The sequence below is a fragment of the Lissotriton vulgaris genome, chromosome 2_1 (assembly GCF_964263255.1).
Source record: "Lissotriton vulgaris chromosome 2_1, aLisVul1.2, whole genome shotgun sequence".
In the NCBI taxonomy this organism is placed as follows: Eukaryota; Metazoa; Chordata; class Amphibia; order Caudata; family Salamandridae; genus Lissotriton; species Lissotriton vulgaris.
The window spans coordinates 656,151,451-656,178,875 of NC_141687.1; the positions used below are offsets into that span (position 1 = coordinate 656,151,451).

At 40.8% G+C, this 27,425-nt stretch overlaps 1 protein-coding gene across 1 annotated transcript in view; it reads right to left on the reverse strand.

Moving 5' to 3' along the window:
• Positions 1-27,425, reverse strand: part of DCDC1 (doublecortin domain containing 1) — a 1,639,395-nt gene that overhangs the window by 791,787 nt on the left and 820,183 nt on the right. Inside the window, exon 17 of the mRNA XM_086955816.1 lies at positions 5,934-5,994. Coding sequence (XP_086811942.1) covers positions 5,934-5,994 — 61 coding nt within the window. The remainder of the gene's footprint in view (positions 1-5,933; positions 5,995-27,425) is intronic.

Consider the following 27,425-nt stretch of genomic DNA (forward strand, 5'->3'; position numbering starts at 1 on the left):
TGATGACTTGTGACAGAAAGTCTTGCAAGACATTCTGGGGCCAATTCATAAAGGGTCTCCACACTTGTTTAGACTGTGCCTCATAGATCACAGCAGGACTGCCCACTTCTGTATTGTTCTTGGCTCTCCTTCCTGCGGTTGGTGCAAATTCATCACCTGGAGTCATAGGCAGAGCCCATCTCCTCACCCCCTCAAGAAGGCCAATCTTCCTATTCCCATCTTTTCCACCCCCACCCTTTTTGCTCAAACAATAAGGGAATGTATCCCAATCTGCCTCAGCATTAGGTTCTCAGTTATATCCACTCAGGCATGCGCCTAGCCCAAAAACCTTTGATATGCGATAATACAACTGCACCTATATCTGTAATACTACATTCCAGTCTCATCTGATTACTTTGACTACTATCTTTCTTTTGTTTGAAACCCGTCTTTAAATATCACGTACATGAGTTAACAGTAATATGAAGTTACCGTTTTATTACGTGCCTGCCTTTTGCATCTTACTAGTTGATACCTCAGAGCGTTAATGCGTAGACAGCCAATCTACCTATGATATGCAGTTGACAGGCTGGAGTCCCTTAGGGCCAACGCGCCTTTCAGGTTTCAGTGGTCAATAAAATACACACAGGAAAGTTGAGAACTGTTCCACTTGCTTTTTAATCCCCTGCAAAGTCATGATGTGTGGGCTCTGAATCTCACAGACCAGGCTACACCCCTGATGCACCATAGCCCGCTGTTAACTGTGTGTAAATCTGTAGTGAATAGATAACTAGGGAGGTGATTTAGAAAGGAAACTAAAAGAGAGCGTCAAACCGAAGGCTCATGATTCCACATTACATTGAACATGCTATAGTCCTACAGAATGTATCTCCACAACACATAATTACACTTCACAAATAAATTCAAATTCGCAAAGTGCCACATAATTCTACACCTAATAATACTACACCTCACCATGCCAGAAAATACCATTGCACACCAACCCACATAATCCCACACAACAACAAACAATTCAATGGCTCCACAATTCCAGACCCCACAGCATAAGTACACTCCATATAATACCACTCAGCACCATATAATTACATTCTACTAAATAGAACATAAAAGCACCCCATATAAATGCACGCAATGCCCCATACCAGCAATCCACATAATTGCACTACTTACCATGACACATAATTCAATTAAGCATAACTTCACTCAACGGCACACAGTTCCACCCCACACTAATGCGCCTGTGGCCTGCTCTCACCTTCTTTCTCACACACTCTTTCTGCTCCTCTGTCTGGAGTTCATTCACCACCGAGTGCAAATGCTACGTATCCCTCTCTATCTTCCGTTCTATCTATTCTGTGCAGCTCTCACCCCTATCTATTCACCATGCGACATAATTCCACTCCACAAATACACTACACTGCACACATTTCCACCCCACACCATTCCATAACTATCAATTCCAATTCAACCCACATAATTCAACTGCAAACCCCATACATCCACTCCAATACACTATACATGAAGTTTATCCGTAAAGACATTCAGGCACATGCATCAACCATTTTTGCGAGCTCAAATGGTGTGTGATTCGCAAAAAACTTGAGGTTGAGCCTGCAAAAAGGGCATTTGATGCTTTAAGGTTCGAGGCTCTCGCAATTTGAGAACTCACAATTAATTGTGATTTCTCAAATTGCGATTGCATTTAAGGAATCACAATTTGTGATTCCTTAAATGCAATGCAAGAACCACTTAGGAATAGCGATTTTGCTACTAGGGGGTGCAAATTACCATCGAGTTGAACTTGATGGTAATTTGCAAAAACTTTGAAAAATGCACTAAAGTGCATTTTTTAAAGTTGTACATAACACAAACACACATGCCCCTGGGGCAAGTGTGTGCGCAACATGTGTGCACAGAGCAATATCAGAGGTGCAACAGGGTGTCCTTTTGACATCCTTGCACCCTTGAAATTGCATGCGCAATTTGTGAGTGCCTATTGTTACTCGCAAATTGCGCATGCAATCTCCCTTTCATTCCTATGGGCTTGTAGGCCTATAAGAATGAATGGGAAGACATTCCTTAATTGCGATTCGCAATTTGCGACTTGCAATTAAGGAATGTTTGGGAATCGCTAATTTTATAGCGATTCCACCATGCATAGGCTTTTGTAATTTCTTAATTACGTTTCCTTTATAATCCCAATTAAGGAATCACAAAATCCTACATTGATGCATGTACCTGATCGTCATTTACAACGCCAATAACTAACCCTCACAAATGCAAGACCGATTGCATTGCAAATGCTTGTTTTTCATGAACTTTCTATCAGCCCTGAAGAGGCCCCACTGTCTATGAAAAGAAACATGGTTTCTGTGTTTGTCTGTCACTATTGGATGGGAATAATAAATATCACTTTGAATATGCCTGAAGACCTGTTTATTTAAAGTATTGACAGAGTGACTTGGACTTCATTATTAATGGTTCAACTATTTATTTTATTTTTTAACTTTTTTATTGAAGTCCTTTAGAGACATTATCAATTAAAGATACACAATCAAAATTCATCATAAAACATCTCAAGCCAGCAAATACAAAAATAAACATCAATTACAGTTGACTTCCATCTACGATGTCCCATTTACAAAATAATCAAAGTAAGCTCCCCAGATGTTATCAATTTTTTTTACCCCCCTACCCTCAATGCATAAGTTTGTTTGCTTTTCCTGACTCTCCTCATTTTCTGTAACCATTCCTGCATGGATGGGATCTGTTCTGAGCGCCAGTTCTGTAATAGTAAAGATCTAGCCACTACCATTGCAATATATACTAGTCTGGCCAACTGATCAGAGAGCTTAAGATCCGGATCAAAACCATACAACATCAATTTTACATTAAAAGAAATTATAGCCTTGTAATAAGTTTGTAAAAAAACGAACATTTCATCCCAGAATATCTGAAGCAGTTGGATGGATGGCTAACATACATTTTAGAGATAATCGCTAGTGTACGGTACAATAGCCATTTGCTGAAAAACAGCATTCTGCGCCAGTTGGCTCCCCTCAATGTGCTAAAATTAAATTTGTTAATAGCCCTCCAAGCATTCAAGGATAGTACATGGTTTTCTTGCTCCTGCCATTTTTTTATTGCTTTTAAACTAAGATCGATCTCCCTGCTCTGAGCTAAACAGCGCTTCCATTCCCCGGGTTTCCTTAACCCTTCATTCACAAAAAGGTCATTTGGGTTGGCTGATTGAACTGTAAGGGATCAAATTGCCCTAAAATTTTTAAAATCATACTATAAGACCCGAGTAACAGAAAATGTCCGTGAATTAAAGGTGCCATCTCTATCAGGGTTATCCACATTCCATTTCTTAAAAAATCGGTTACTTTAATGAATCCTACCCTTGCCCAATTTTCAACTATGTCGGACTCTACTTTAATCCCTATAAACGAGAAAGTGCTAGCTAGCATGGATGTGGAATTAAAAAGGGAGAGAGAATATCTTTTAAGCATGGCCGAACGTTTTTTTAAAAACCATACCCAGGTCTTGCAGCGAACAAATTTGGGAGATTTGAGTACCTGCAGAGGGGGAGGTAACTGGTTTTCAAGGCAGATTAAATCAAAGAAAAAATGTATAAATAAGTTTTGGCTTTGAGATAGGTTTTTGAATCTTGACAGATATTGCGCAAAATATGCATTATAATTGTCTCTGAGGTTTGGTAAAGCGAGACCTCCCTGTTCTGACTCCTCATAAAGAGTTGCCATGGCGATTCAAGGTGTTTTTTTCGCCCAAACAAACGCCGAGAACATAGATTCTACCTTAGAAAAAAATAATCCTGGCAAAAAGCAAGAAATTGTAGAAAACAGAAAATTAAAAAAAGGGAGAACGGACATTTTTATTAGGGTTATCCGGCCCAAGATTGACAATGGCAATGAATTCCACCGTCCGAACAATGTGCGAATCTTTTGGAGAAGGGGATCAAAATTAAGTCTATACAGATCTTGGACTGAAGCTGAAAAAAAGACCCCAAGATATCTTTTAGGTTTATCATTGATGCAACTTCTTATGTCGGGATGCAGTTCTGGGTCTCTACCTCCACATACCAGAATTTCCGTTTTCTTCTTATTAATCCGATATCCCCCCAAAACCTCATATTCTTCAAAAATCTGAAGTGCCGTGTTTGTGATTGTAATTCGGGTTTGATTAGTAACATAATATCGTCAGTGTATAGCTTGATCTTAGCCATAGAGAGAATGGGAGGAAGTATATTCACGCAGTTCCGAATTGCGACCGCTAGCGGTTCAATAAAAAATGTAAAAAGAATAGGTGATAATGGGCAACCTTGCCTCATACCCCGCTTAACTGAAACTGACCCAACCATAACCGTGTTTATAATGACATTAGCTTTGGCTCCAGTATAAAGATTGCGAATTAGGTTTATGATTTCCTCAGGGATACCAAAATACTGCAAAATAATAAAAAGTGTCTCCCAAACCACCAAATCAAAAGCTTTTTCAGCATCTAATAACAAAATTAATGCAGGAATCCCCTGTGTCTCAAAATAATCTAAAGCTTCAAATAAATAATGCGTATTCGTTTTCAGTTGCCTACCTGCAATGAAACTGTTTTGATCAGGATGGATCAAATCTGTTGGTATTTGATTAAAACGTATTGATAATAATTTTGTGGCAATTTTGTAATCGGAGTTTAATAAAGTATTTTGTCGGTACGAATTTAGATCCTTAGATTCTTTCCCCTTCTTCAAAAAACTCACAACAGTTCCTTCCCGAAAGGAATCTGGTATTGGTCCTCCTTCCAACATAGAATTCAATAATTGCAAAAAAATATCAGCAAAGGCACAAAAAAAAACTTTAAAGAACTCAGCAGGCAACCCATCTGGGCCACAGGCCTTGCCATTTGGGAGGTCCTTCACCACCAACTCTAACTCTTCCATGGACTCGACATTGTCAATTGTTCGGTTTGGGAAAGAGAAGGCAATGCATATCTTTCTAGAAAGTCAGTTAACTTTTGCTGATCTGTTTTATATTGCTGACTATAGATATTATTAGAGTGCGTGCGCATTATCCTCCCTATCCCAGCCGAATCTACTGTATCAATATGAGTCAGTGGACATTTTAAACCTCGGATCAAATTTGCAGCTGCTTGTTCTCTGACTTGCCAGGCTAGAAACTTCCCCGTAAAGTTGCTCTCTTCATATATTTTCTGAGATTGGCCCCGGAAAATCTCCTCGCTCTGAGCATAGACGTTTGCAGTAAGTTCCCATTTGGCTTCATTTCATTGATTTTGAATACTACTGGAGAGGATAGATTCAACTATTTCTTGTACAAATTTGAGAGCAGAGTTACTACTTGCAGAGGGCCGCTCCCATATTTGAATAAACACTAGAAACCCACTTAGCTAAACAAAAAAGGTTTGGAGTAGCAGCTGCTTCTTAAGGGTGTTAGGTCTACGCATCATAACTAACATGGAGACTGTGTGATTTGAAACTTCAGCTCTTAAATAAATGACACAGACTCAGAATCTTATTTTAAATGTAACATAATTTGCTTTTACTTCTCGGTAAAAAAAAAAGATAAGCATGGGGCAGAGAGGAGCTCTATATAAATCTCTGCTTGTGGTAATAGAAAGTAATGCATTATTTGGCTGAATAAAAATATTATGTTCATTACTTAATTTGATATAAATACAGAAAGTAGTATCTGTCTTTAAGTAGTTTAAGGTTCAACTGTTTTCACATGATTTTGTCAATATATTCTTAGATTAATTCACAAATGTTAAATTCATTAAAATTATGATTTGATTTTAATAACACAGTTACGGAACTCATTATCACATAATAGTGAAGAAATGTTAAATAAACTACATTCACTGAATATTAAAACTAGATATAATTCAGCTGATGATGTTCATACCTGAGAGTAGATATAGCCTTTACTGTCAAAACCCCACTGTTGTTCAATGCTATTTTTGTTTCTAAAATGGAAATGGAGACATTAGACATTTTCATTGACCTTACCGGATTCATTTTAGATTTCATAATACTATAGGCATTCCTAATCCAATATCAAATAAAAAAACACGTATTTTCAATATCTGACTTTGCAACATTAAATAGTTTTCAATAACATAGATGATCTCTGCAAAAATGCACATAGCTGTTTTAATGAAAATCATTAACTAGCTCCAATCAGAGCAGAGCGTCTAATTATTTGTAGGTTTTGGGTGCATACCAGAGACAAAGGGGCTGATGAAGAGTTTGGCAGATGGAGGGTACTCCATTCGTATGGTGAAGGGCATGTATTTCCTCCACCAACCCAAGGACCTATCAAATGCAGCACTGTCCGTCACCCCTGCAAACAACTCTCAAAATCCACACAAACCTCTGACTCAGTGGTTCCTGTCACTGTCAATACTGTAAAGGTTTGACGGATGGGTTTGTCAAAAGGATGCCCACCTGTCAAACTTTTATATCGTTTTTTAATTTAGCAAAAAGAAACCCCGAAGGTGAATGAAAAACAAATGACCCCCACACCATTGGAGTTTTCTCCCATGATGTGGAAGTCAACAGCCATCAGATTGCCACCTCTACATTGGGATGGTTGGCGGTACGATAGCTAAACTTCAACGGGGCATACTCAATCGGTTCTTTAGACTCATTTTTGGCAATGGAGGTGGATAGGTTCCATCGCTGACATCCTGAAGCTCGGCCAACCTTTAAATTGGATAGACGGAATGTGGGTTTGTCAGAGAGGGTCCTTTGTTGCTGTTGCTGATTGCCATCTCTGCCAAACTGTAAATCAGTCCCTAAAATTCCACTGGGCTGGGATTGTGAAAGGAAAATGCTGTCATTTATGGACTTTATGGGCTATATGGTATTACAAAAAGGGGCAACGCCTTCTGTAATTCTGAATGCATGGATGAACTTACCTGTGGGAATACCGCACTTTACTACAGGGAAGTACCTTCATTGAAATGTCTAAATCTACTTTGCTGATGTTCATGCTTCAAATATGCAATCATTCACCGGCGTCATTTTGTGACTTTTTTTTGCATTCACACTCAAAACGTGGAATCCAAACTATGGGTTTTTCATGTTCAATTCAGAAAATAGCCCCACTTCATGATATAAATGTGTTCACAAAATATAATATGCATGCTCTATAATTATCCGTGTTCGCGTGACAGGAGTGGAATGGAATCATTTGCAAAAAGTACATGTAAACTTTGTTCGCCATTATAAATGATAAAGTGCCTCCTAATTTAATTTTGAATTACTTCAGCCAAGACCTCACAAGAATTACATTCTTGCATTACAAATTGCAACTGAGGCCCCTACTTTAACTTCCGTGGGAGAAGACATCCGCCTCATCCTGCCAGAGCTGGCAACGCATTCATGGCGCAGTGGTAGAATTAGCAACATCTAAGGTGCTGGTGGCATTTAAGGGATTTGCCAAAGTTCACTAAAACCAGGCTGGAAGGCGAGAGGGTTATTTTCTCCATCAGCACTCGATTTCAAACGGAGGCATTTGCTCGACATTCTGTGCTGGCAACCACGAGGTGGAAGAAGTAGCACGATTCCAACCATGAACTCAAAATTTCAGCTTTCGTGACAGCTTACAAGGTACATTTAAATTGGCGTCGGTTTTAACCGCTGAAATGGTGGCCATGGGAGTGAGAGAGCTCTGTGCCATTTGCCTGTAAATACTGCTTAATCCTTCTTTCTTTGCCCCATCAGCTGGTTCCCAACGAAGGGCTGGCAGTGAAATTGGTGGCGGACCACTGGAGTGGAGGAATCTGCAGAGCTGAGCATGACAGGCTCTGTGGTGATGTGAGAGGCCAGCCGAAGAAGCCCGGGGGCAGTGGTGCGCGACGGGAGCTGATGTGGCAGTGACATAGGAGGGTGAGAGAGACCATCCATCTGCCTGGGGCTGCCAGGACCAGCCAGGGCCCTGAGTCGACGTTCTGTTGCAGACTTGTTGGGGACGACAGTAGAGACATGGTGCGGCTGGGCCTGTGGCCCTCAGAGAAACACTGCGTGGCCTGTTGCAGCCCATCTTGATGGGGCTCAACAGGAAAACCTGCCGGTGAGTGAGGTGTGAAGGGAGGTTGACCACGAGGCTGGATCTGGGGCCGCAACTGAGGAGGCGTTCCAGTTTAGGGGCAAATTTAAGGGTGCCAGGGCCCCAGGTTACTCACTGGTCGAGCAGGGACATGGGAGGTGAGGTGCTGCTGACATGTTGAGGTCTCCTGGTTGTCTCTTGGGGCCCACGGGCCTGGCCCAAAGATTTTGCCTTCTGCTGATGGTGCACCAAGAAAGGCCTAGACTGCTTGATGTGCCTCACCGGTTCCTGAACTAGATTGAGGGCAGGTGGCTCGGTTTGGATAGACCACCCACTGAACAATTGGTCACCCACCCGGGCTGCACGGAGCCTGCCAACTGCACTTGTGTCCCCATTCCCCCTCTTCCTTTGGAGACGTGACTGGCTAGACTCGCAGACTTTGCTTGCGGTCCCCGGAGAGATCTTGACCACTCGTGCCTCCTTACTGATGCCATGACTAGGCTGAGGGCAGGCGCATCACAGCAGTGGTGGTGCATTTGATCTTTCTATGATGTGTTAACAGCCAGAATGGCCAAAGACAAGCACCCCCAACTAGACTGAGCACACATGACGAATTTGCCTAGCCTGAGGGTGCATCACTGCTTTCCCCACCTGTCTGGCCATCCTCTGAGGTGGGCTTGCAGGGTGCACCGGAGGCATGGTGACAAATACCTCTAGGAACGTGGTGGCCATTGATCACTCCTGCGGTGCTCTGGAGGCCAAAATTGGAGAGGTGGGGGTGGATGTGATGCTGCTATACCAGGATCTCTGTCAGTTGGTCAAGAGGATATCGAAGGCAGAGGTCCGGGTTTCTGTAGTGGAGGACACAGTAACAGATATGAAAAAAGATTATTCTGCGACTAACAATGGTATCCAAGGAGTTTGCAGTGGGCGGCATATGCAGAGGGTTGGGGCATGCTGAAATGACCGTGTGCTTCCCAGAAGGATATGAGGGTGCCTCCCCGGAGAGATTTCTTGATCAATAGCCGTGGTTCACTGTATCCGCAGACTCTCTGTCTCCATGTTTCATCATAGAAAGGGCACATAGAACCCTGCTGCAGAGAACTGTCATCTGCATGGCATCTTGCATTATGCATGCTCTCAAGACACCCTATGATATGAGTCACACAAAATGATGATATTCCCCAACTACACCAAAATGATGCAGCAGTGGGAATCTTTCCTAGAAGACAAAAGACAGCTACAGGACATCAAAATACACAACTTGCTACAATACCCGCCTAAATTCAAGGGGATCTATAAAGATACCACAATATTTTTTGAATCACCAGAGGAGGTGTTCCACTGGGCAGTGGAGATAGTCACAATTCGGCTCCACCCCCCTACCCCTGTTGGTTGGGGCAGCGGACAGCTTAGGAGGTGGGCCCCAGCTCTCCCTGGGCAGGTCACTGCTCGATGTAGAAGAAATCACTCACACTCCACCAGACAGAGCAAGTGGCCTACACAGATCCCGGTAGATGGAGGGAGCCCCTGGCCCCCTGAACTTAGTGGACCGAGGGGGGGTGTACATTTACGAAAACACAATTGAGCCAACATACCTCACAGGCTGATGGCATCATGGATTGTCTCTATTAGACTGAACTACCTTGGATCCGTCTTAGGCATGGGCCGAAGGCTAATGCAGGCCGGGACAATTACTGGGAACGCAAAAAGATCAAACTAAGGGCAATTACCAGCAGAGGGGGACTCTCATTCTGGTTATTTTTCCTTCTGGCTTACTTTCTTCTTTGTGTTGTGAGATAGGTGGCCCTCTACAGACAGTCAGATAAATGACTTCCAGGTTAGGCTTCGTACGCTTACCCCACAGTGTTGAGAAGGGCATAGTTGGGAGATGACCCATCCAGGTTCCCATTGGTGCTGTGAGGGGATTACTCTTGCCACAGATACTTCAAATTCTCAAAGTATGGGGTTGGTCAGTTTGAGAAATACTTGTTCTTGTTACATAGGTTCATGGTTGGCGCAGACAGAGACCCTCACTCTTACACTACTCCAAGATCTGGTAAATTGTAATCCTCACTTTAATTTCACTGTGATTAGTGCAGGTTTCAAGGGGACTCAATCAGCCTAGTTTCCTGCAATATGAACAGCTTACTAGACACAATAAAGAGGACATCTGTTTTGCACTATGCAAAACGACTGTAGACTGATATTTCATTTCTCCAAGAGACACATTCAATGAATAGTATGGTACCATTTCTATCCAGATACATTTTCTCTCAGGTCTACTACTCAGGATTTACCAGTGGATCCAGGGGAATGACTATCTTGATCAAAGCCGACCAGCCATTTCTGGCCCAGAAAGATTTGATGGACAGACCGGACAGGTATGTGGCAGTGAGTGGGTGCATGCACAGGTTGGTGCTGACCACAGCTAGAGTTTACACCCTGTCGCCACTGAGCATGATGTTCTTAGATGCACTGTTGGCACTATTGGGTAAGCTATTGGTTTAATGGAAGGAGGGGCACACCTTTCTATGTAATGGTTTATCTACCTTCTATTCAATTTATATCAAAGCGTGCAGCCTAGGCGTACACAATGTCCCTATTGTGTTGAAACAAACTCTAAACAAAATCAAGTGAAACTACTTGGCCTCAGCGAACTGTTGCTTTTCCACCCTCTGGTGGCACAACATTTCTCAATATTTACATGTACAAAATCAAATAATCCACATATGTTTTAAACAACAACACAAACTCAAATAAACGTTTAAACCATCAACTGGTTGTTTTTACTCATATTATATAATACACAAACATAATTCTCAATTACAAATTCTTCTGTTGGCATTTAAATTTCATCATGTATTTGAAGAGCTGCCCTATGCATTTAGGGCCGTAAAGCCCTTCGTCTGGGGCTCAATCTCTAAAATGAAAATAAATCGGATGTGACCACAAAATTACATTGACCTCGCAATATCCAAGAAGCAGAAAAATAGATATATCATAAGAATTTTTCAGTTTGCAACATTGTAACACGAATGATATGATGTAACACTTTGCATATGGTGATAATGAACAAAAGTATGACCACAATAAACAATCTATATCAGTGCAACACAAAATAAACACCGAAAGAAAGAATAGGATATAACGAACATATGAAATAAGAAAAAATGGGGAAAAATGGTAAATTCACAAAATTTACTCAGTATGTCATGCCTCATACCACTGCAATAAAACATGAAAAATATAAAAGTCAACTCACTATGAAACGTTCTGTTATGTAATGACCCGTACCCAAAAACGTCAGAATCGTTCACTTGTACCCGCTCTAGAGAAATATGCAAAAACTAATTCAGAAAAAAAACGAAAAATCTAGGTACTTTTATAAACATGTGGGCGCAAGCTGTACTACTAACCTTAATGACTCTATGTGTGATGGAAAGTCGAAGAATGATGGTTCAAAAAGGCCAATAGAAATATTATCCGTCGACAACTTCTGAACGGCCCCAGTAACTGCAACACAACAATGTGTATGGTGACAAAACCATCCCAAAGTTATACTACTTATCCACTAATAGGAAAGTAAACAACTGCCAAACCTACCTATTGTACTAGGAAGTCCGCCACTCCTTAAACTTTTTAGAACTGCCGCCACATGGAAACGAAGGAATCGCTTCAGCAGGGAGGTACCTTAATGATAATGGTACTCACTCGACTGCAGTAATCAAAAAAAGCTTCAATGAAAACCTATTTCCACTCGCTAACCCAGCCAGAATCATTCTAACGGCGACATAATCTCCAACATACCTGCATACAAGAAAGTATAACCGGTACTATCGTCTGAATCTCAGTTCCTCTCAGCGGTGTGACGCATTCTCTGAACGCAACGCACACGTGTTAAACAAATGCTGAAAACCAACGACAGACTAATACACGCACCATGTGAGCAACCAACAGGATAGCTAAATAAACGACGTCCGCCATCTTTAAAGCGCCAAGAGTGTCGGGGAAAATAGCAAGCATAACCGTGAACTATCGGTAACTAATAAATGCACATTAACGTGCCTCGTATCAGAGTGCCCATACAGTAAACGGTGAAAGGAAATAATAAACAACAGCGAAACCGCTCGCAAACAGAACTAGCAAAATAAAGATGAAAACATATCCAAGAAGAAAATAGGAAAGAAGTAAATATGCATGTAGCGTGTCATCCTCATTGTCATTATATACATGGTTGCATTATAAACAATATGTATAAATTCACAAAGCAAATTTATCTTAATCCAAAAACTATTTCTAATTCACAACCTCAGTCCTAACATGTCTGTATACTGCATTACAGGATCAAAGTTAACAACCTAATTCTACTCTATCATTAATCCCTTTTGGATCTTGGGTTTCTAGGCGTCTAATCCAATACAATTCTCTTTGGAGAAGTGTTTTTGTCATATCCCTTCCGGGTGCGGACCCCACCACTTTGAGAACCTGAAATTTTAACTGGGCTATAGTGTGTCTGTTTGTGGTCCAATGCACTGCTAAGCTACTATTTAAGTTGTTATTCTGAATAGTGCTTTTGTGTTCAGAGATACGAATCTTTATCAGAGGGTGGAAAAGCAACAGTGCGCTGAGGCCAAGTGGTTTCACTTGATTTCGTTTACTATTGGGTAAACTACCAGAAGGGCTAGTGGTGATCAGGGGAAGGACTGGAATGAGGTGGTATACAAGACTTGAAAAGGTCCCACGGAAGGAAGGGGAGTTTTGAGAGATAAACTCCAATAGCACCCTTCCTGACAGCGATGGGTCTCTTGGATGTTTGACAGCTTAGCCATGCAAGGGGTGAATGCTATAAAATCATTCAGGGACACATTACATGTTCTCACAACAAGAGTAGTTCCTCATACCTCTGACGGAATCGCAGCGAATTACACTGGCTCACATTTACACACAAGGGATATCGGGTTGTTTCCTGGTGGAGATTAGATTGCAGCTGGGACTGGCTAGGTCAAGGATGAGATGGAGGCATCTCCTTGGTGCCTCCAAGATAAGATGAACCAAGCCTATATTGGTGAGGCAATGGAGCAGTACTTCTACCTGAACCAAGAATTGCTATCCTCCCAGGCTTACTTTGTAAGCCTTCAAGCTGATGATTAGAGGCCATATCATCATTTATTCCACAGGGGAATAGCGCAAGCAGCTACAGTTGACCACAGATTTAAAGTCAAGAGCCCAAGATCTGGAAAAATTGTATAGATTAAAAATCAGAACTGTGGATTGACCTAGCCCATACCCAAGCACTCCTTCAAAATTTTTTATCAAACGAGGCAAGGACGATCTGGGTGGCGCCCCAGTCCTGCCCATTCCAATGAGCAGACAAGTACAGCAGAACCCACAGAGTCTGCAATAATTTACAACATAATCTGATGATATTATCCCTGGTCCCCAGAATTGGAGACATTATAGGAGATAGAGAGATTGCCTCACAGTTTGAGCGATATTTTCAAACCTATGTGCACAGCGCAATACTATGTCACACAACCTGATAGGGAATTTCATGCACAGTCTTACCCTGCTTGCCCTCATGAATGCAGAGATACTATCCCTAGAGGACGACCTCACTTCGGGCAAGCTCTCAGCAGCCCTAAACAAACTGAATTCTTGTAAAGCCCCAGGCCCAAATGGCTTCCTGCCTTAGTTCTTCAAGTCTTACATGTATTCATTGGGGGAATCTCTTGAGCGCATACGAGCAAAAATGGTGGAAACCACAAGAGGTTTCTCTGGATTTCTGTGAGGCCGAGGTTGTCATTTCTAAGCCGGGGTGCCCCTCTGACTGTTATTCCTCGTACCACCCAATATCCCTCCATAACATAGACATCAAAATGATTGTGAAAGCTTTGGCTAAGTGCCAGGTGGGTGTGATGCCATCACAGGCTCATCCAGACCAGGCAGGGTTCATGCCACACAGTGCGACAAGGCATAATATAAGGTGATTACACAACACCCTAGCTCTGACAGACATGCTACATTGTACGCTGCTGTTACTATTGGCGGACATTAAAAAAGCTTTTCATTTTGATGGATGGGTTTGCTTGTTTATCTTGCTTAGATGCCTAAACTTCAATCACAAATTCCTAAAGTACATATGGCTTCTGTGCACAGTCCTCTCTGCCAAAGTCCTGGTGTGATGACAGGTCCTTACAGATCCATAGAGAAACCAGAAAGGGATGCCTTCTCACCCCATTACTTTTTGCTATATCCTTAGAACCTCTCATAGTATAGTACTGTATAGACACCCCGATCAGGGGTTTTGAGTGAGAGGAGGGGATCTCAGATAGGATAGGCCTATATGCAGACAATATCCTATTATTACCAATAGAACCTAAATAATCCGGTCCGTGGGCACTCCAACTCCTGCAAACCTTCATGAAGTTATCCCGCCTCCACATATTTGTGTCTATGTCTGTTATATATTGCAAGCCAATACTGACCCACACAACGTTGGGTGGGCAACTGACCTATAGTTAGCAACATGGGGCTACCAATATTTGGGATCTAAGTTACCTCAATGCTCAAACTTTCATGGGACAGGAATATCATGCTGTAATAGAGAGGCTTGCGACTTATTTGCAGGCCTGGATGGCGCTCCCCATGTTGCTCCTGGACAGATCAGCCATTTTCAAAATGTTGCCACTTTTTTTTTTAATCAATTATAGAATTATCCCTATGACATTCCTGGGCTCTTTTCTATTCAATAAACTTCTTGCATCACATTTTTCTGTAGAATGAGTGATTCCCATGCATCACCCCATCCAAGTGCTTCAAATCCACATTCGAGAGTGGCATAGCTGCCACTGATACTGAGTCGCATTATGGGGTCTCTCACTTAAATATAGCCCTCTCTTGCTGGAAATATCAATGAGGATGTCTGTCGGATTGATAGCTGGATTGAGTCCGCTATCACAGCCTTAGCACCGTAAAGAAGGACTCAACAATGTTATACTAGGGTGTCCAGCCCTTGGTACACTCTTTCCCTCAAAACAGTAAGATGGAATGTAAATGTAAAGAGTGGAGATGGAGGGCTAGCTATTGTCAAAAAGCAAAAGCAGATTATAAAGCAAAACCAGGGAAGTACTGTAAAAAAATTAAATTAGCAAAACAATCACTCTTTGAGGCCAAAATTTTAAATGCAGAATAGCACCCCAAAGACATTTTTTGAAATTGTTAAATCCTTTTCCTCTCCTGAAGTGGGTACCATCCATAAACCTCCTTCAGCTGAATGGTGCGAGTCACTCGCTCTTTGCTTTTAGGAAAAAATAGATACTATTCAGGCCAGCCTCCCAGCTCTAAATGCTAGATGTAGTATATTAGGCCCTTGCACAGAGGTAGTAGCCCAAAATGAGATAGAAAATCAGGTAGAGTATTGCTATGATCCTTCCCTTGCTGTCTACATCATTAAAGCTGAAGCTAGCTCTCTGAATTCATTCTCTCCCATCTCTCTGGAGGATTCTCTGCATGCCTAAAGATGCCTCAAGTCAGGTTTCCCGTCGGACCCGGCCCTCTCTTTTATTCTTGCTCGGGCCCAGAGGCTATCAACTCGTTGTTGATTTAGTTATTGAATATCTCACTCTCGTCAGCTACAGTACCTATAAAATGAAAACAAGCAAAGGTAATTCCGCTGCATAAAAAATCCCAGGCTGACTCTTCTGAACCGATCAACTACAGTCCAATCTCTCTCCTCACTGCCTTCTCTAAGGTGATGTAAACCATCAGATATCGTCATATCTGGAAAAGAATAGCCTACTGCATGCTTGCCCTTTCGTCAGAAATGCCAGGACACTCCTTGGAGTAACAGTTTCGCTTTATAAATATTCCCACATAGACTGTATGATAGTGGCTTTATTGTAATGCATACACTAGTTAAACATTATGGACCTAATTACAATGTCTGTCGGAAAGCCTCAAACCACTGGTCGGAGGATTTCCGACCGACATTGTTGGTTTAAAGTCCAATCGCCATATTATAATGACGGCAGTTGTAGTTTGAACTGGACGGGGAATCCAATGCAGTTCCCACGGACTCAAGGAGCCCATCAGCCAGTCAGAAAGGCCTCATAATCTCTTCAGGACAGCGTTTCCGCCGTCTGGATTATGATGTTGGTTTCCGACAGTCAATCCAGGTCAGCCTTTCCGACATGGATTGACTATCATAAATTGACTTTGAAGGCCCCTAACTGGGACCTCTTTCCCCCATCCCTCTGCATTTGGCCCTGGGGGGCATCTATGATGCCTCCTAAACACCCCTGCACCGTGTGGCAAGCACCATGAGGCACAGAGATGTTTGGAAACATTCATTTTTCTATGGGAGCTTATGCTGCAGGCGTTTTCCGTCCGCCGTACAAGCTCCCATAGAAAAATCGATATTTCCAAATGATGTGGTCAGAACCACCAACCTGAGGTCGGCCGGTACCCAATCCACAACGACATCCAGCCAACATCATAATCAGGGCCTAGGTGCTTACCAAAACACCATGTGACTTAATGCAAAGGTTGCATTAATATGGTTGCCACAGTTAAAAAGAGATCATCTAGAAATGAGCAACTTGTGAGCTTTTTAAACGTTGGTAGAGAGGCCAATGATCAGTGTGAATGACAGAAAAGATGATTACACTTGTAACAAAGCCTAGGATACCATTTTCAATTGACACTCAATAAATATTTAGTTACATTTGAGGAAGGAAAGCTTATTTTTTGATTTAATGTCTCCATATTTATTACAAAAGTGTGGTAAATTATTTATAAGAGCTATGTCTTATATTTGCTAATATCATGTTGTTTTCAAATGTATGGTAAGTGTTCCTCCAAAATATAATTTCAAAACTATTCCACAAATATCATGTCAAAAATATATGGTTAAAAAATGTTAGGAACCGAATATAGAAGGTATGAATATTGTATTTTAGGTACTTTACATCGCATTTCTGTGAGTTTAATTTTTTTATTATTTTGTTATAAATATATCATTTTTAAATAGTTTTTTCTTGACTGTCACTGGGTTTGTAGAGCAGAAGGCCTGGAATTTGGCTAACATGTATTTTAACATGTTTCTAATTTATTACATTTTATTTAAAATCTGATCATTAATTATGTAAATGATACAACAGCGCCATGAAACCAATCAGTGTAGGTGCACTTTACAAAAAATTTAAAACATAACATAACATAACATAACATTTTAATTGTGCATTATTTAATAGGCCACTTTAGCTAACATAGTAATTGCTGTACTAATAATTGATTAATTAAATTATTAATTTTGCTGATTGATTTTAATTCTTTGTATATTATTTTACTGTTTTTTGCAAATACTTTTTAGTGTTATTTATTAAATTAATGTTTATTGTTAATTCTTTTTTTTGTTTTTGTAAGTGTAAGGTTTTTGGGTAGTATATGGCAGATGCTTTAAAATCTATATAACCTTTAATTGTTTTAATTAGTAAATATGTTAAATGTTTTAGCTATATTCTTAGTTGTTACTGTAATAATCAAACATTTCTATTTATTTTTTTATAGATATATATATTTAGATACATACCTATCTATCTAGCTATATATATATATATTCCCACAAAATTCTCCTTTTGCTTGAATGCGCACTCCGCTGCAGGCATAATTTATCCAAACCGGCACCTGGTTTTTCAGATTCTTTTATTTGCTCCTACTTGCGCGTTTCAAGGCTATAAGCCTCTTGTTCACAGGATAGTCTTTATCTGCACAGAAAGACTGCCAGTAGCACGTGTCCTATTTCACCAATTAAGGCCCCCAGTGAGCATCTATGGGACACGTAGTTTCTAACAACCAAAATTAATACCCTCTGGTGGGGTCCGTGCAGATTGTCTTGATATGTATAGGTTACTTTTATTCATTCGAGGTTGGCTTGGATGGTATTTTGCCAATCCAAATTTGTATTACTCTGCCTGGATTGGTTAAAAGGCTTAAGTAATTTTAGAGCTCGGCGTCTATGGCACTGTGCTAATTCTTTGCTTAAAGACTTTGCTATAGAAATGACAAAACACTTCGGGCTCCATTAGGATGGCGGGTGGATCGCCTGCCATCCGTGCAGAAATGACCCCCCGCCATATTACAATGTCTGGGGGACCCGTGGTGGATGGAAAGACCATCGACTGGGCGGAAAAGGGTTCTATATGGTGCTGGTGTCTGAAAGACACCGCCAGCCATATTAGTATGTGGGGTTTAAAATGCCTAGCCACGGAAAGGCATGCAGAGTCTGCTTGTGAGGCCTGTTGCGGGCCCCCAGAGACACCGGGGGGGTGAGGGGTGTACATGGGGGTACCTATGGTACCTCCCTGCAGTTCCATGCACAACATGGCAGGCACCGCGTGGTGCCTGCCATGTTGTGCATGGAAGTGCACAACATGCCTTCCTGGCATTGTGGCGGGCGGTGCTGAGTGCACCGCCCGCCACAATGTTAGGAATGCAGGATGCGCCCGCTACTGTGGCAGGCACATCCTAATGGCCACGGGGCCCTTATGGCGGGCGGACCCTTTGTACATTTCTATCTCTGCATGGTTGGCACTGTGCTATTCCTACGCTTAAATAATTTGATAGAAAAGAAGACATTTGAGGTGAGCAAACTCAGAGTGTTGCTGGTGTTGTAGGGTGATGTAGGAGCGGCTTCCCACCTAAATGTGGGAAGTACCCAGAGTTCTCTGCTTCATTTGTGCACCTAAACTATATATATATATATATATATATATATATATATATATATATATATATATATATATATATATATATATATATATATATATATATATATATAAACACACAAGAACTCTCAGGACTGCATTGATTCCACATTCCAAACAAGAACCCTCAGGACTGCATTGATTCCACATTCCAAATGGAATCTTCACTCATGATACCTTTTGAAAATTCAGCTGTGTCATCTGTGCAGCCACTGAGCTTACCATCTTGAAACTACCTGAGGAAGGCGGAAGCTGAAACGTTGTAGTGGAAATATATTTTTGTTCTTTGGTGAATCTATCTGTTTGAGTCACTTCTTTCTTGGATATTTTATTTCTTTGTGACTCATTGTATCCTTTTGGATCCAGATTTTTGCCCTGGCTGGCTGTTGTTTTCTTGTGATCCTTCATCTTCAAGTATACTGTTTTTGGGATTACAAACCGGTATCCTCCCTGGATCCGACACTCAAGCCAGAAGCAACCACCATGTCAAGAACAAATCTACATCCTAGATATGCGCTGTTCATCCAGGAGAAAATCAATAAGTGGCAATTTACAATAGCACATTTACTGACAATACAACCTGATTACTGCATATCTCAAGAACTCTCAGGACTGCATTGATTCCACATTCCAAATGGAATCTTCACTCATGATGCTTTTTGAAAATTCAGCTGTGTCATCTGTGCAGCCACTGAGCTTACCATCTTGAAACTACACAAGGAAGGCGGAAGCTAAAACGTTGTAGTGGAAATATAGAAAACTTAAGGCTATATTGAAAAAGAATTGGCCAATCATTCAAAGTGACCATGTGTTGAATCTTAAACTACCAAGTAATCCCATTATTACATTCAGACGGGCCAGAAGTATGGGCACTATTCTAGATAAAGCAGCCCCAGAATTAAAATCTAAAATTCCCTGGCTACAACCTTTTAAAGGCTTTTTCAAGTGTTCGAGCTGCTGTGCTTGTAAATTTGGCATCAACACTTCTTACTACTCCACCCCCTTTTGTGTAGATCCTAGACCAATCAATGGCAACTATAACTGTAAAACAGATTACGCCGTTTATGTCCTGACATGCACCTGTGGCCTAAAATACGTGGGAAGTACCAAGCTTCAGGTGCATGTCAGGATATTACAACACTTACGTGCAATTCTACACAATGATCTGGCCTATCCGGTTGCCCGCCACTCCAGAAGAGTCCACAACAATGACCTGTCTTGTCTAAAATACTTTGTGGTGGGGGCTATTCCACACTTAAAAAGAGGGGGTGACCGTGAACTGTTATTAAGACAGCTCGAAACCAGAATGGAACTTGAATTTGACAGCCACTTACCCAATGGGTTAAACAATATAGAAGAGATGCACCATTTTTTGTAAGGGTCTCCTCTACTGGTAGATTATTTATAGTGATTTTTGGGTTCTCACCACTAGGGTATACATACTTCCTTTCAGTTAGGTTCCCTATTGAAGGTTGAGTTGGTGAGTTGCAATGACTATCCTATTACCCACATTGTCAAAAATGAAGTTTTTCTGTCCAAAGTGAATGTAACTGTACCTAAATGTATCTGAATAATATATTTATTTTGATGATAGTAAGTTATTCCTTGATGTAAATATTTGTTATATTATATTATATAATCGGATGTATTTTCTGACTACCTTTTTATACTACTATTTATATAATATTGCATAAATATTTTGGATTGTGTTCTATGTATATATTTATCACCTATTCATATTTATAGGTTGTGGGTTTTAACTTTTTGATACTTTTTTACAGATTTTTTTAAGAGGTAGATGAAATTCATTGGAAATATAAAGTTACCATATCTCAGGGATCTGAGATACTCTTAATATGAAAATGACCTTATCTCTTGATGTCGACAGTATTGCACTTTATTCTGCTTACTTTGCACATATATTTGCACAATTTATAGGACCCGTACCCTCCAGATATGCCGCCGCCGCCCAACTACCCTAGACATGCAAGATCCCCACATTTGAAATCACCAGAGATTCAGGTGGGGTTAAAAAGGCCATGTTTATTCACACATTGTATAAACATGACAAGCAATAACATGCATATCAAAATCACAAGTTATAACATAACTACATTTATGAGCATATCAGCTCCATGAGCATATCAGCTCCATCACCTTCCCAACCCTAAGGGAGGAACACCATCTGGTTCGCATCTCGCAACTGGGTATCCTACGCCAAGTGCCGTGCACCTGCCCCTTAGAGTGGTGGGTCCCGCTCTTCTATCCTTGTCCGCCATTACCGGGGCCCACCTCTCGACCACCAGGCTGCCCAGGGTCGCCCGGGAGGCTCGAAATCTGTCGCCCTAGCCTCCCCAGCCGGTGGTCACTTCCTCCCAGTGGAGAGCTTGCCATATCCCCCCTCAGAGCTGGCCTATGGAGCCCGGCAAGCGGGCTCCCATCCATCTTGTTTAGCCACTATTTACTGATCGCAGGTCTCTTCTCCGCAGAACGCCCCTCAAACCATTAATCTAAGGGACGGGTGGGTGGGAATTTCGGAAAGCCGGCCTGGATCTCGAAAATGGCCAGGAGCCGGCGTGAGCAGTCAGGTTTCCAGGAGTGATAGCGGGAACAGAGACCCGTCACAGGGAATTGACCCTAAATAGGCCCAGAGTCTCCACCCCCTGACCCTCGGGTCACGCGATATCGCCAGAGCGGAAATGGGTCGGCCGGACGCCGATTGGGCCGTCCGCCCGACCAACCACCAGAGACCAGGAGCGGGCGGGGTCCAGAAAAACCGGGTCCTAAGTGCGCGCATCGTGATTCTCCACACTTGTCAATTGCACTTTTTCATCTATTGCTGCTTTGCTGAATTTTGCACATGGAGTTTACAACTCCTGAAAAGTTTTTTGCAACACATTGTCCATCAAGAAGGCTTATTCAATTTAGGGTCTTAAAGTGAGATATAATTATGTATTTATACAGTTATTATAAATCTATTTACCAGCTGCATGAATGGGTATTAAGACACAGTTTTAATTTATCCATTTAAAACGTGTATTATTATTTACCTTTGTATGCAATTGCAAAATCTTGTCATTTTGATATTTATCCTGAAAGCTAAATGTGCAGAATCAATGTTGTAAAAACTACAAGTGGTAGTATTTCTTCACTATTTTTGTCATGTGAAAGGTGATGTCACTAAGAGTGGGTGTATACACATTTCAGCAAATATATAAAAAAACATTTTGTTTGTTGTGATGTTACAGTGTGAACAAGGGCGAGTTAGTCTGAAACGCGTAGCTGTTCTCTGTATGCTTGCAACTAATAAACCATCTTTGCTGATTCCTGTGGTCCATCTCCCTTGCTTGCCGGCGTGTGCTGCTGCTTGAAACGCTGCGAAATCCGAGGAGGAGCTTGTATTTCATATATATATATATATATATATATATATATATATATATATATATATATATATATATATATATATATATATATATATATATATATATATATTCCAAACGGCTTGGCGAAGTTCTTGCCTGCGCCTCTTAATGTGGCGGGCCTCGACGGGGTTTCGCCTCGCCCCGTTAAATCCAAAAGTTTACCGTCTTTGATAGTTGACAGAGAGTCGAGGCCCAGGATAGCTTGGTTCAAGTGCTTTTATTTGGCAACAACAACACTCAACGCGTTTCGCAGCCTCTGCCGCTTTCTCACGAGTGAAAGCTGAAACACAAGTTGGCTTAATGGACACTGAATTATGGGAGTAGTAGTTCGTGAAGCTAAACGAACACGACTTTTTCCCAAAATGTATTTAAAATACCGTGAAATGTTTTACGAACATGTGAAGTAAATATGGGTATTTCGTGACCAATTATACAAATGCAAAAAAAAATGTATAATCAAGAGAGTATGTTTTCACTTTCACGCAAATAGTCACATGATTAAGTTTTTGTTATTGTATATAACTTTATCAAATGAACACAGCCATTCACTCGTGAGAAAGCGGCAGAGGCTGCGAAACGCGTTGAGTGGTGTTGTTGCCAAATAAAAGCACTTGAACCAAGCTAACCTGGGCCTCGACTCTCTGTCAACTATCAAAGACGGTAAACTTTTGGATATATATATATATATATATATATATATATATATATAGATATATATTTAAAACACACACACACACATATATATATATATGTACATATTCTTCAGGAGGAGAGACTGGAGTTGGTTGATATATATATATATATTACAACAACGAATTCCAAGGAAAACGAATAAAGCCGCCACTCCAGTCACTCGTGAATTTTAGACAAAGTAAATTTATTCTTGAATCCACTACAGCATTTGTCACAGAAAAACCAACACGTTTCGGTAGCTCCTTCTACCTTGTTCACGGTTGCCAAACCTCTGTTTGCTGATTACTTTTAAAAAAGGAGATCCCTCCCACCAAAACCATGTGATTACCCTAGTTCCTGTTACCATGATAGGGATTCTGGGATTTGTAGTTCGTGTTATACAGTTCCCCCGCATTCGTTTACAATAATCTCAATTCTTAGTAACTTATTTCTAACATTCATTTCATGCACAATAAATTTTCTCTGAGTGATTACAGTTTACTTTCTGTTTTCTTCCCTCACTCACAATGATCAATTGGATTATATTGGTGATCAATTAGATTATATTGGGGGAGCGTGTGAGTCAACATCTTCACAATAAACATTTCCTTACTGCCCTCTAGTGGGCCTGCGTGATCATTTGTGTCCCTTCATTGGTTCATGTCTTTTACTTGATTGAATGTGGTTGTGTGGGGTAAGGGATAAAATAGTTAGGAGTGTATTGAGAAGTTCATGTTCAGTCTTTTTAAATGTGTAAGTACAGTTCTTCCGACTGATTCAGTCCAAAAGGAGTCTTTGTACGAAAGTTCAAAATGTGGCGCGACTCTTTTTGTCGCAGCAGTTTTCCCGATGGCCACCTCTCTCTGATAGAGACATTGTTTCCAATCCGAAGAATTTGAGCAATTTCCAGTTGCCATTATGGTATATCTCCATGTGTTTGGCTACCGCGTTTCCTCTGTCTTTATTCACCGTGGCCCGAACATGTTCCAATATGCGTTTTTTTAATTCGCAAATTTTGCTCCCTATGTAACGGAGTTGGCAAGGACATTCTATCATATAGATGGTGTATTGACTCTTACATGTTATTAGTTCTCCTATTTTCCACACTTTTTGTTTGCCATTGTTATTTCTTTAATTGATTTAGCAATTTCACACACTTTGCAGTTGTAACATTTTGTGAATCCTGTCGTTTGTAACCATTTTTTTTTCATTTTAGTGATGAAGTGGCTGTGTACTAATTGATCTTTTAAGTTTTTTGCTCGCCTGTATGTTACCACTGGATGTTCCCCCATTTGGTGTCCTATTATTGGATCTAGTTGCAGAATTCTCCAATTTTTTCTCAATATTTGTGTTATCTTTTTTGATTCCTGACTGTAATCCAGGATTAATCTGATCTGTTCTTCTGAGGGTTTTTCTTCCTCATTGGCTTTCAAACATTCCGACCTTTGTTTCTGGTTGGCTCTCTCCCAGCATTTATCAATCAGTTTTTTACCATATTTTCTTTTTTGGAAGCGTTTAATGGTTCCTGCACTGTGCTTTTCCCATTCCTCTTTCTCGATACAGACACGTTTTATCCGGAGGACTTCTCCATATGGAATGCTTGTTATTAAAGCAGGTTGATGGAAGCTGGTAGCTTCCAAAGTGGCGTTTGTTGCTGTGATCTTTCGGTGTAAGGTTGTTTCTACCCGATTCTCCTTCACATACACCTAAGTGTCCAAGAATGTTATTCTGTCTTTACTTATCACAAAAGTGAATTGTAGGCCTGGTGTGCTTTTATTCAGAATATCAAAGTATTGCTGGAATTCTCTTTCACTCCCCTTCCATACAATAAATAGATCGTCTATAAATCTTTTCTAGGTGACTATGTGTTGGGTGAAGTTTGAATTTTCTCTGCACCATGCCACCTCCTCCTCCCACCAGCCCATAGCTATGCAAGCATAGCTTGGGCTGAAGGAAAAGCCCATAGCAGCTCCATTTCGTTGACGGTAAAGTTGAGCATCAAAAAGGAAGATGTTATTGGTCAATACTATGGAGATCATTTCCATTATCATCTCATTGTGATCTTTGTAATGTATGTTTCGTTCTTTTAGATAGTATTGGCAAGCCCGAAGACCTAGATCATTATCAATATTGGTGTATAAGGCAATCACATCCATTGATATCAGGAGGTACTGATCTTGCCACTTCAAATTTGTTAACATGCAAAGAAAATCTGTGGTATCTTTAATGTAAGATTTCAGTTTTTCAACGTATAGTTTCAGAAAGTAGTCAATGAAATTGGCCATCAGTTCCAAGAGTGATCCCTTCGCTGACACAATTGGTCTCCCTGGTGGTTTCGTGGGGTCCTTGTGTATTTTCGGCAGAAAATACATGGTGGCCGTGGGTGGGAAATCTACGCTTAGATATTTTTTCTCATCATAATCTATCACGTTTTTCCTTTCCCAATTGATTAGTTTTTGATCAATTTCTCTTTTAATCCTGTCAAGTGGGTTGTTTTGTAGGTTTTCATAGTAAAGGGGGTTCGTCAGTTGACTCATTGCTTCTGTGGTGTATAATTCTCTGTCCCATAACACCACATTTCTCCCTTTGTCCGCCATTTTGATTTCCATCCCTTGATCATTGATTAGAGTGGATAGGGCTTCCCGTTCTTGAGAGGATAAGTTGTCTTTGCAGTTAGTTTTGGTGATTTTGTATAGTTCATAGTTCAGTACCGCCTCTTGAAATATATCAATTTATTGTCTGGTGTTAGTTGCGGGTAGAACTTGGATTTGGCTTTTTTATGGCTTATTCCTGCCCCCAGCTGGGGCATCACGCTTTCCAATTGTATTTACTGGTCTTCCTCGACCTCCATGTTTATTAAAGCTAGATAGCCTTCTGCGTCTTTTGCACACAGTTTTGAAGTCGGATTCAAGAGAGTCTCATCAATTTTAGGTTTGTTTTTTCTTTCCATGAAGTGTCTAGCCAGTTTAATTTTCTGTATGTATAAATAGAAATCAACTCTCGTTTGTGCCATGTCCATTCTTTGCGTGGGGAAAAAAGAGGAATGGGAAAAGCACAGTGCAGGAACCATTAAACGCTTCCAAAAAGAAAATATGGTAAAAAACTGATTGATAAATACTGGGAGAGAGCCAACCAGAAACAAAGGTCGGAACGTTTGAAAGCCAAAGAGGAAGAAAAACCCTCAAAAGAACCGATCAGATTAATCCTGGATTACAGTCAGGAATCAAAAAAGATAACACAAATATTGAGAAAAAATTGGAGAATTCTGCAACTAGATCCAATAATAGGACAACAAATGGGGGAACATCCAGTGGTAACATACAGGCGAGCAAAAAACTTAAAAGATCAATTAGTACACAGCCACTTCATCACTAAAAATAAAAAAAAAACATGGTTACAAACGACAGGATTCACAAAATGTTACAACTGCAAAGTGTGTGAAATTACTAAACCAATTAAAGAAATAACAATGGCAAACAAAAAAGTGTGGAAAATAAGAGAACTAATAACATGTAAGAGTCAATACACCATCTATATGAAACAATGTCCTTGCCAAATCCGTTACATAGGGAGCACAATTGGCGAATTAAAAAAATGCATATTGGAACATGTAGGGGCCACGGTGAATAAAGACAGAGGAAACGCGGTAGCCAAACACATGGAGATATACCATAATGGCAACTGGAAATTGCTCAAATTCTTCGGATTGGAAACAATGTCTCTATCAGAAAGAGGTGGCCATCGGGAAAAACTGTTGTGACAAAAAGAGTTGCGACACATTTTGAACTTTCGTACAATGACTCCTTTTGGACTGAATCAGTCGGAAGAACTGTACTTACACATTTAAAAAGACTGAACATGAACTTCTCAATACACTCCTAACTATTTTATCCCTTACCCCACACAACCACATTCAATCAAGTAAAAGACATGAACCAATGAAGGGACACAAATGATCACGCAGGCCCACTAGAGGGCAGTAAGGAAATGTTTATTGTGAAGATGTTGACTCACACGCTCCCCCAATATAATCTTATTAATCATTGTGAGTGAGGGAAGAAAACAGAAAGTAAACTGTAATCACTCAGAGAAAATTTATTGTGCATGAAATGAATGTTAGAAATAAGTTCTTAAGAATTGAGATTACAATGTAAACGAATGCGGGGGAACTGTATAACACGAACTACAAATCCCAGAATCCCTATCATGGTAACAGGAACTAGGGTAATCACATGGTTTTGGTGGGAGGGATCTCCTTTTTTAAAAGTAATCAGCAAACAGAGGTTTGGCAACCGTGAACAAGGTAGAAGGAGCTACCGAAACTCGTTGGTTTTTCTGTGACAAATGCTAAAATGGATTCAAGAATAAATTAACTTTGTCTAAAATTCACGAGTGACTGGAGTGGCGGCTTTATTCGTTTTCCATGGAATTCGTCGTTGTAATAGAGAGCGGTTTGGTTCAACCGCAGAAAGCCACACAAC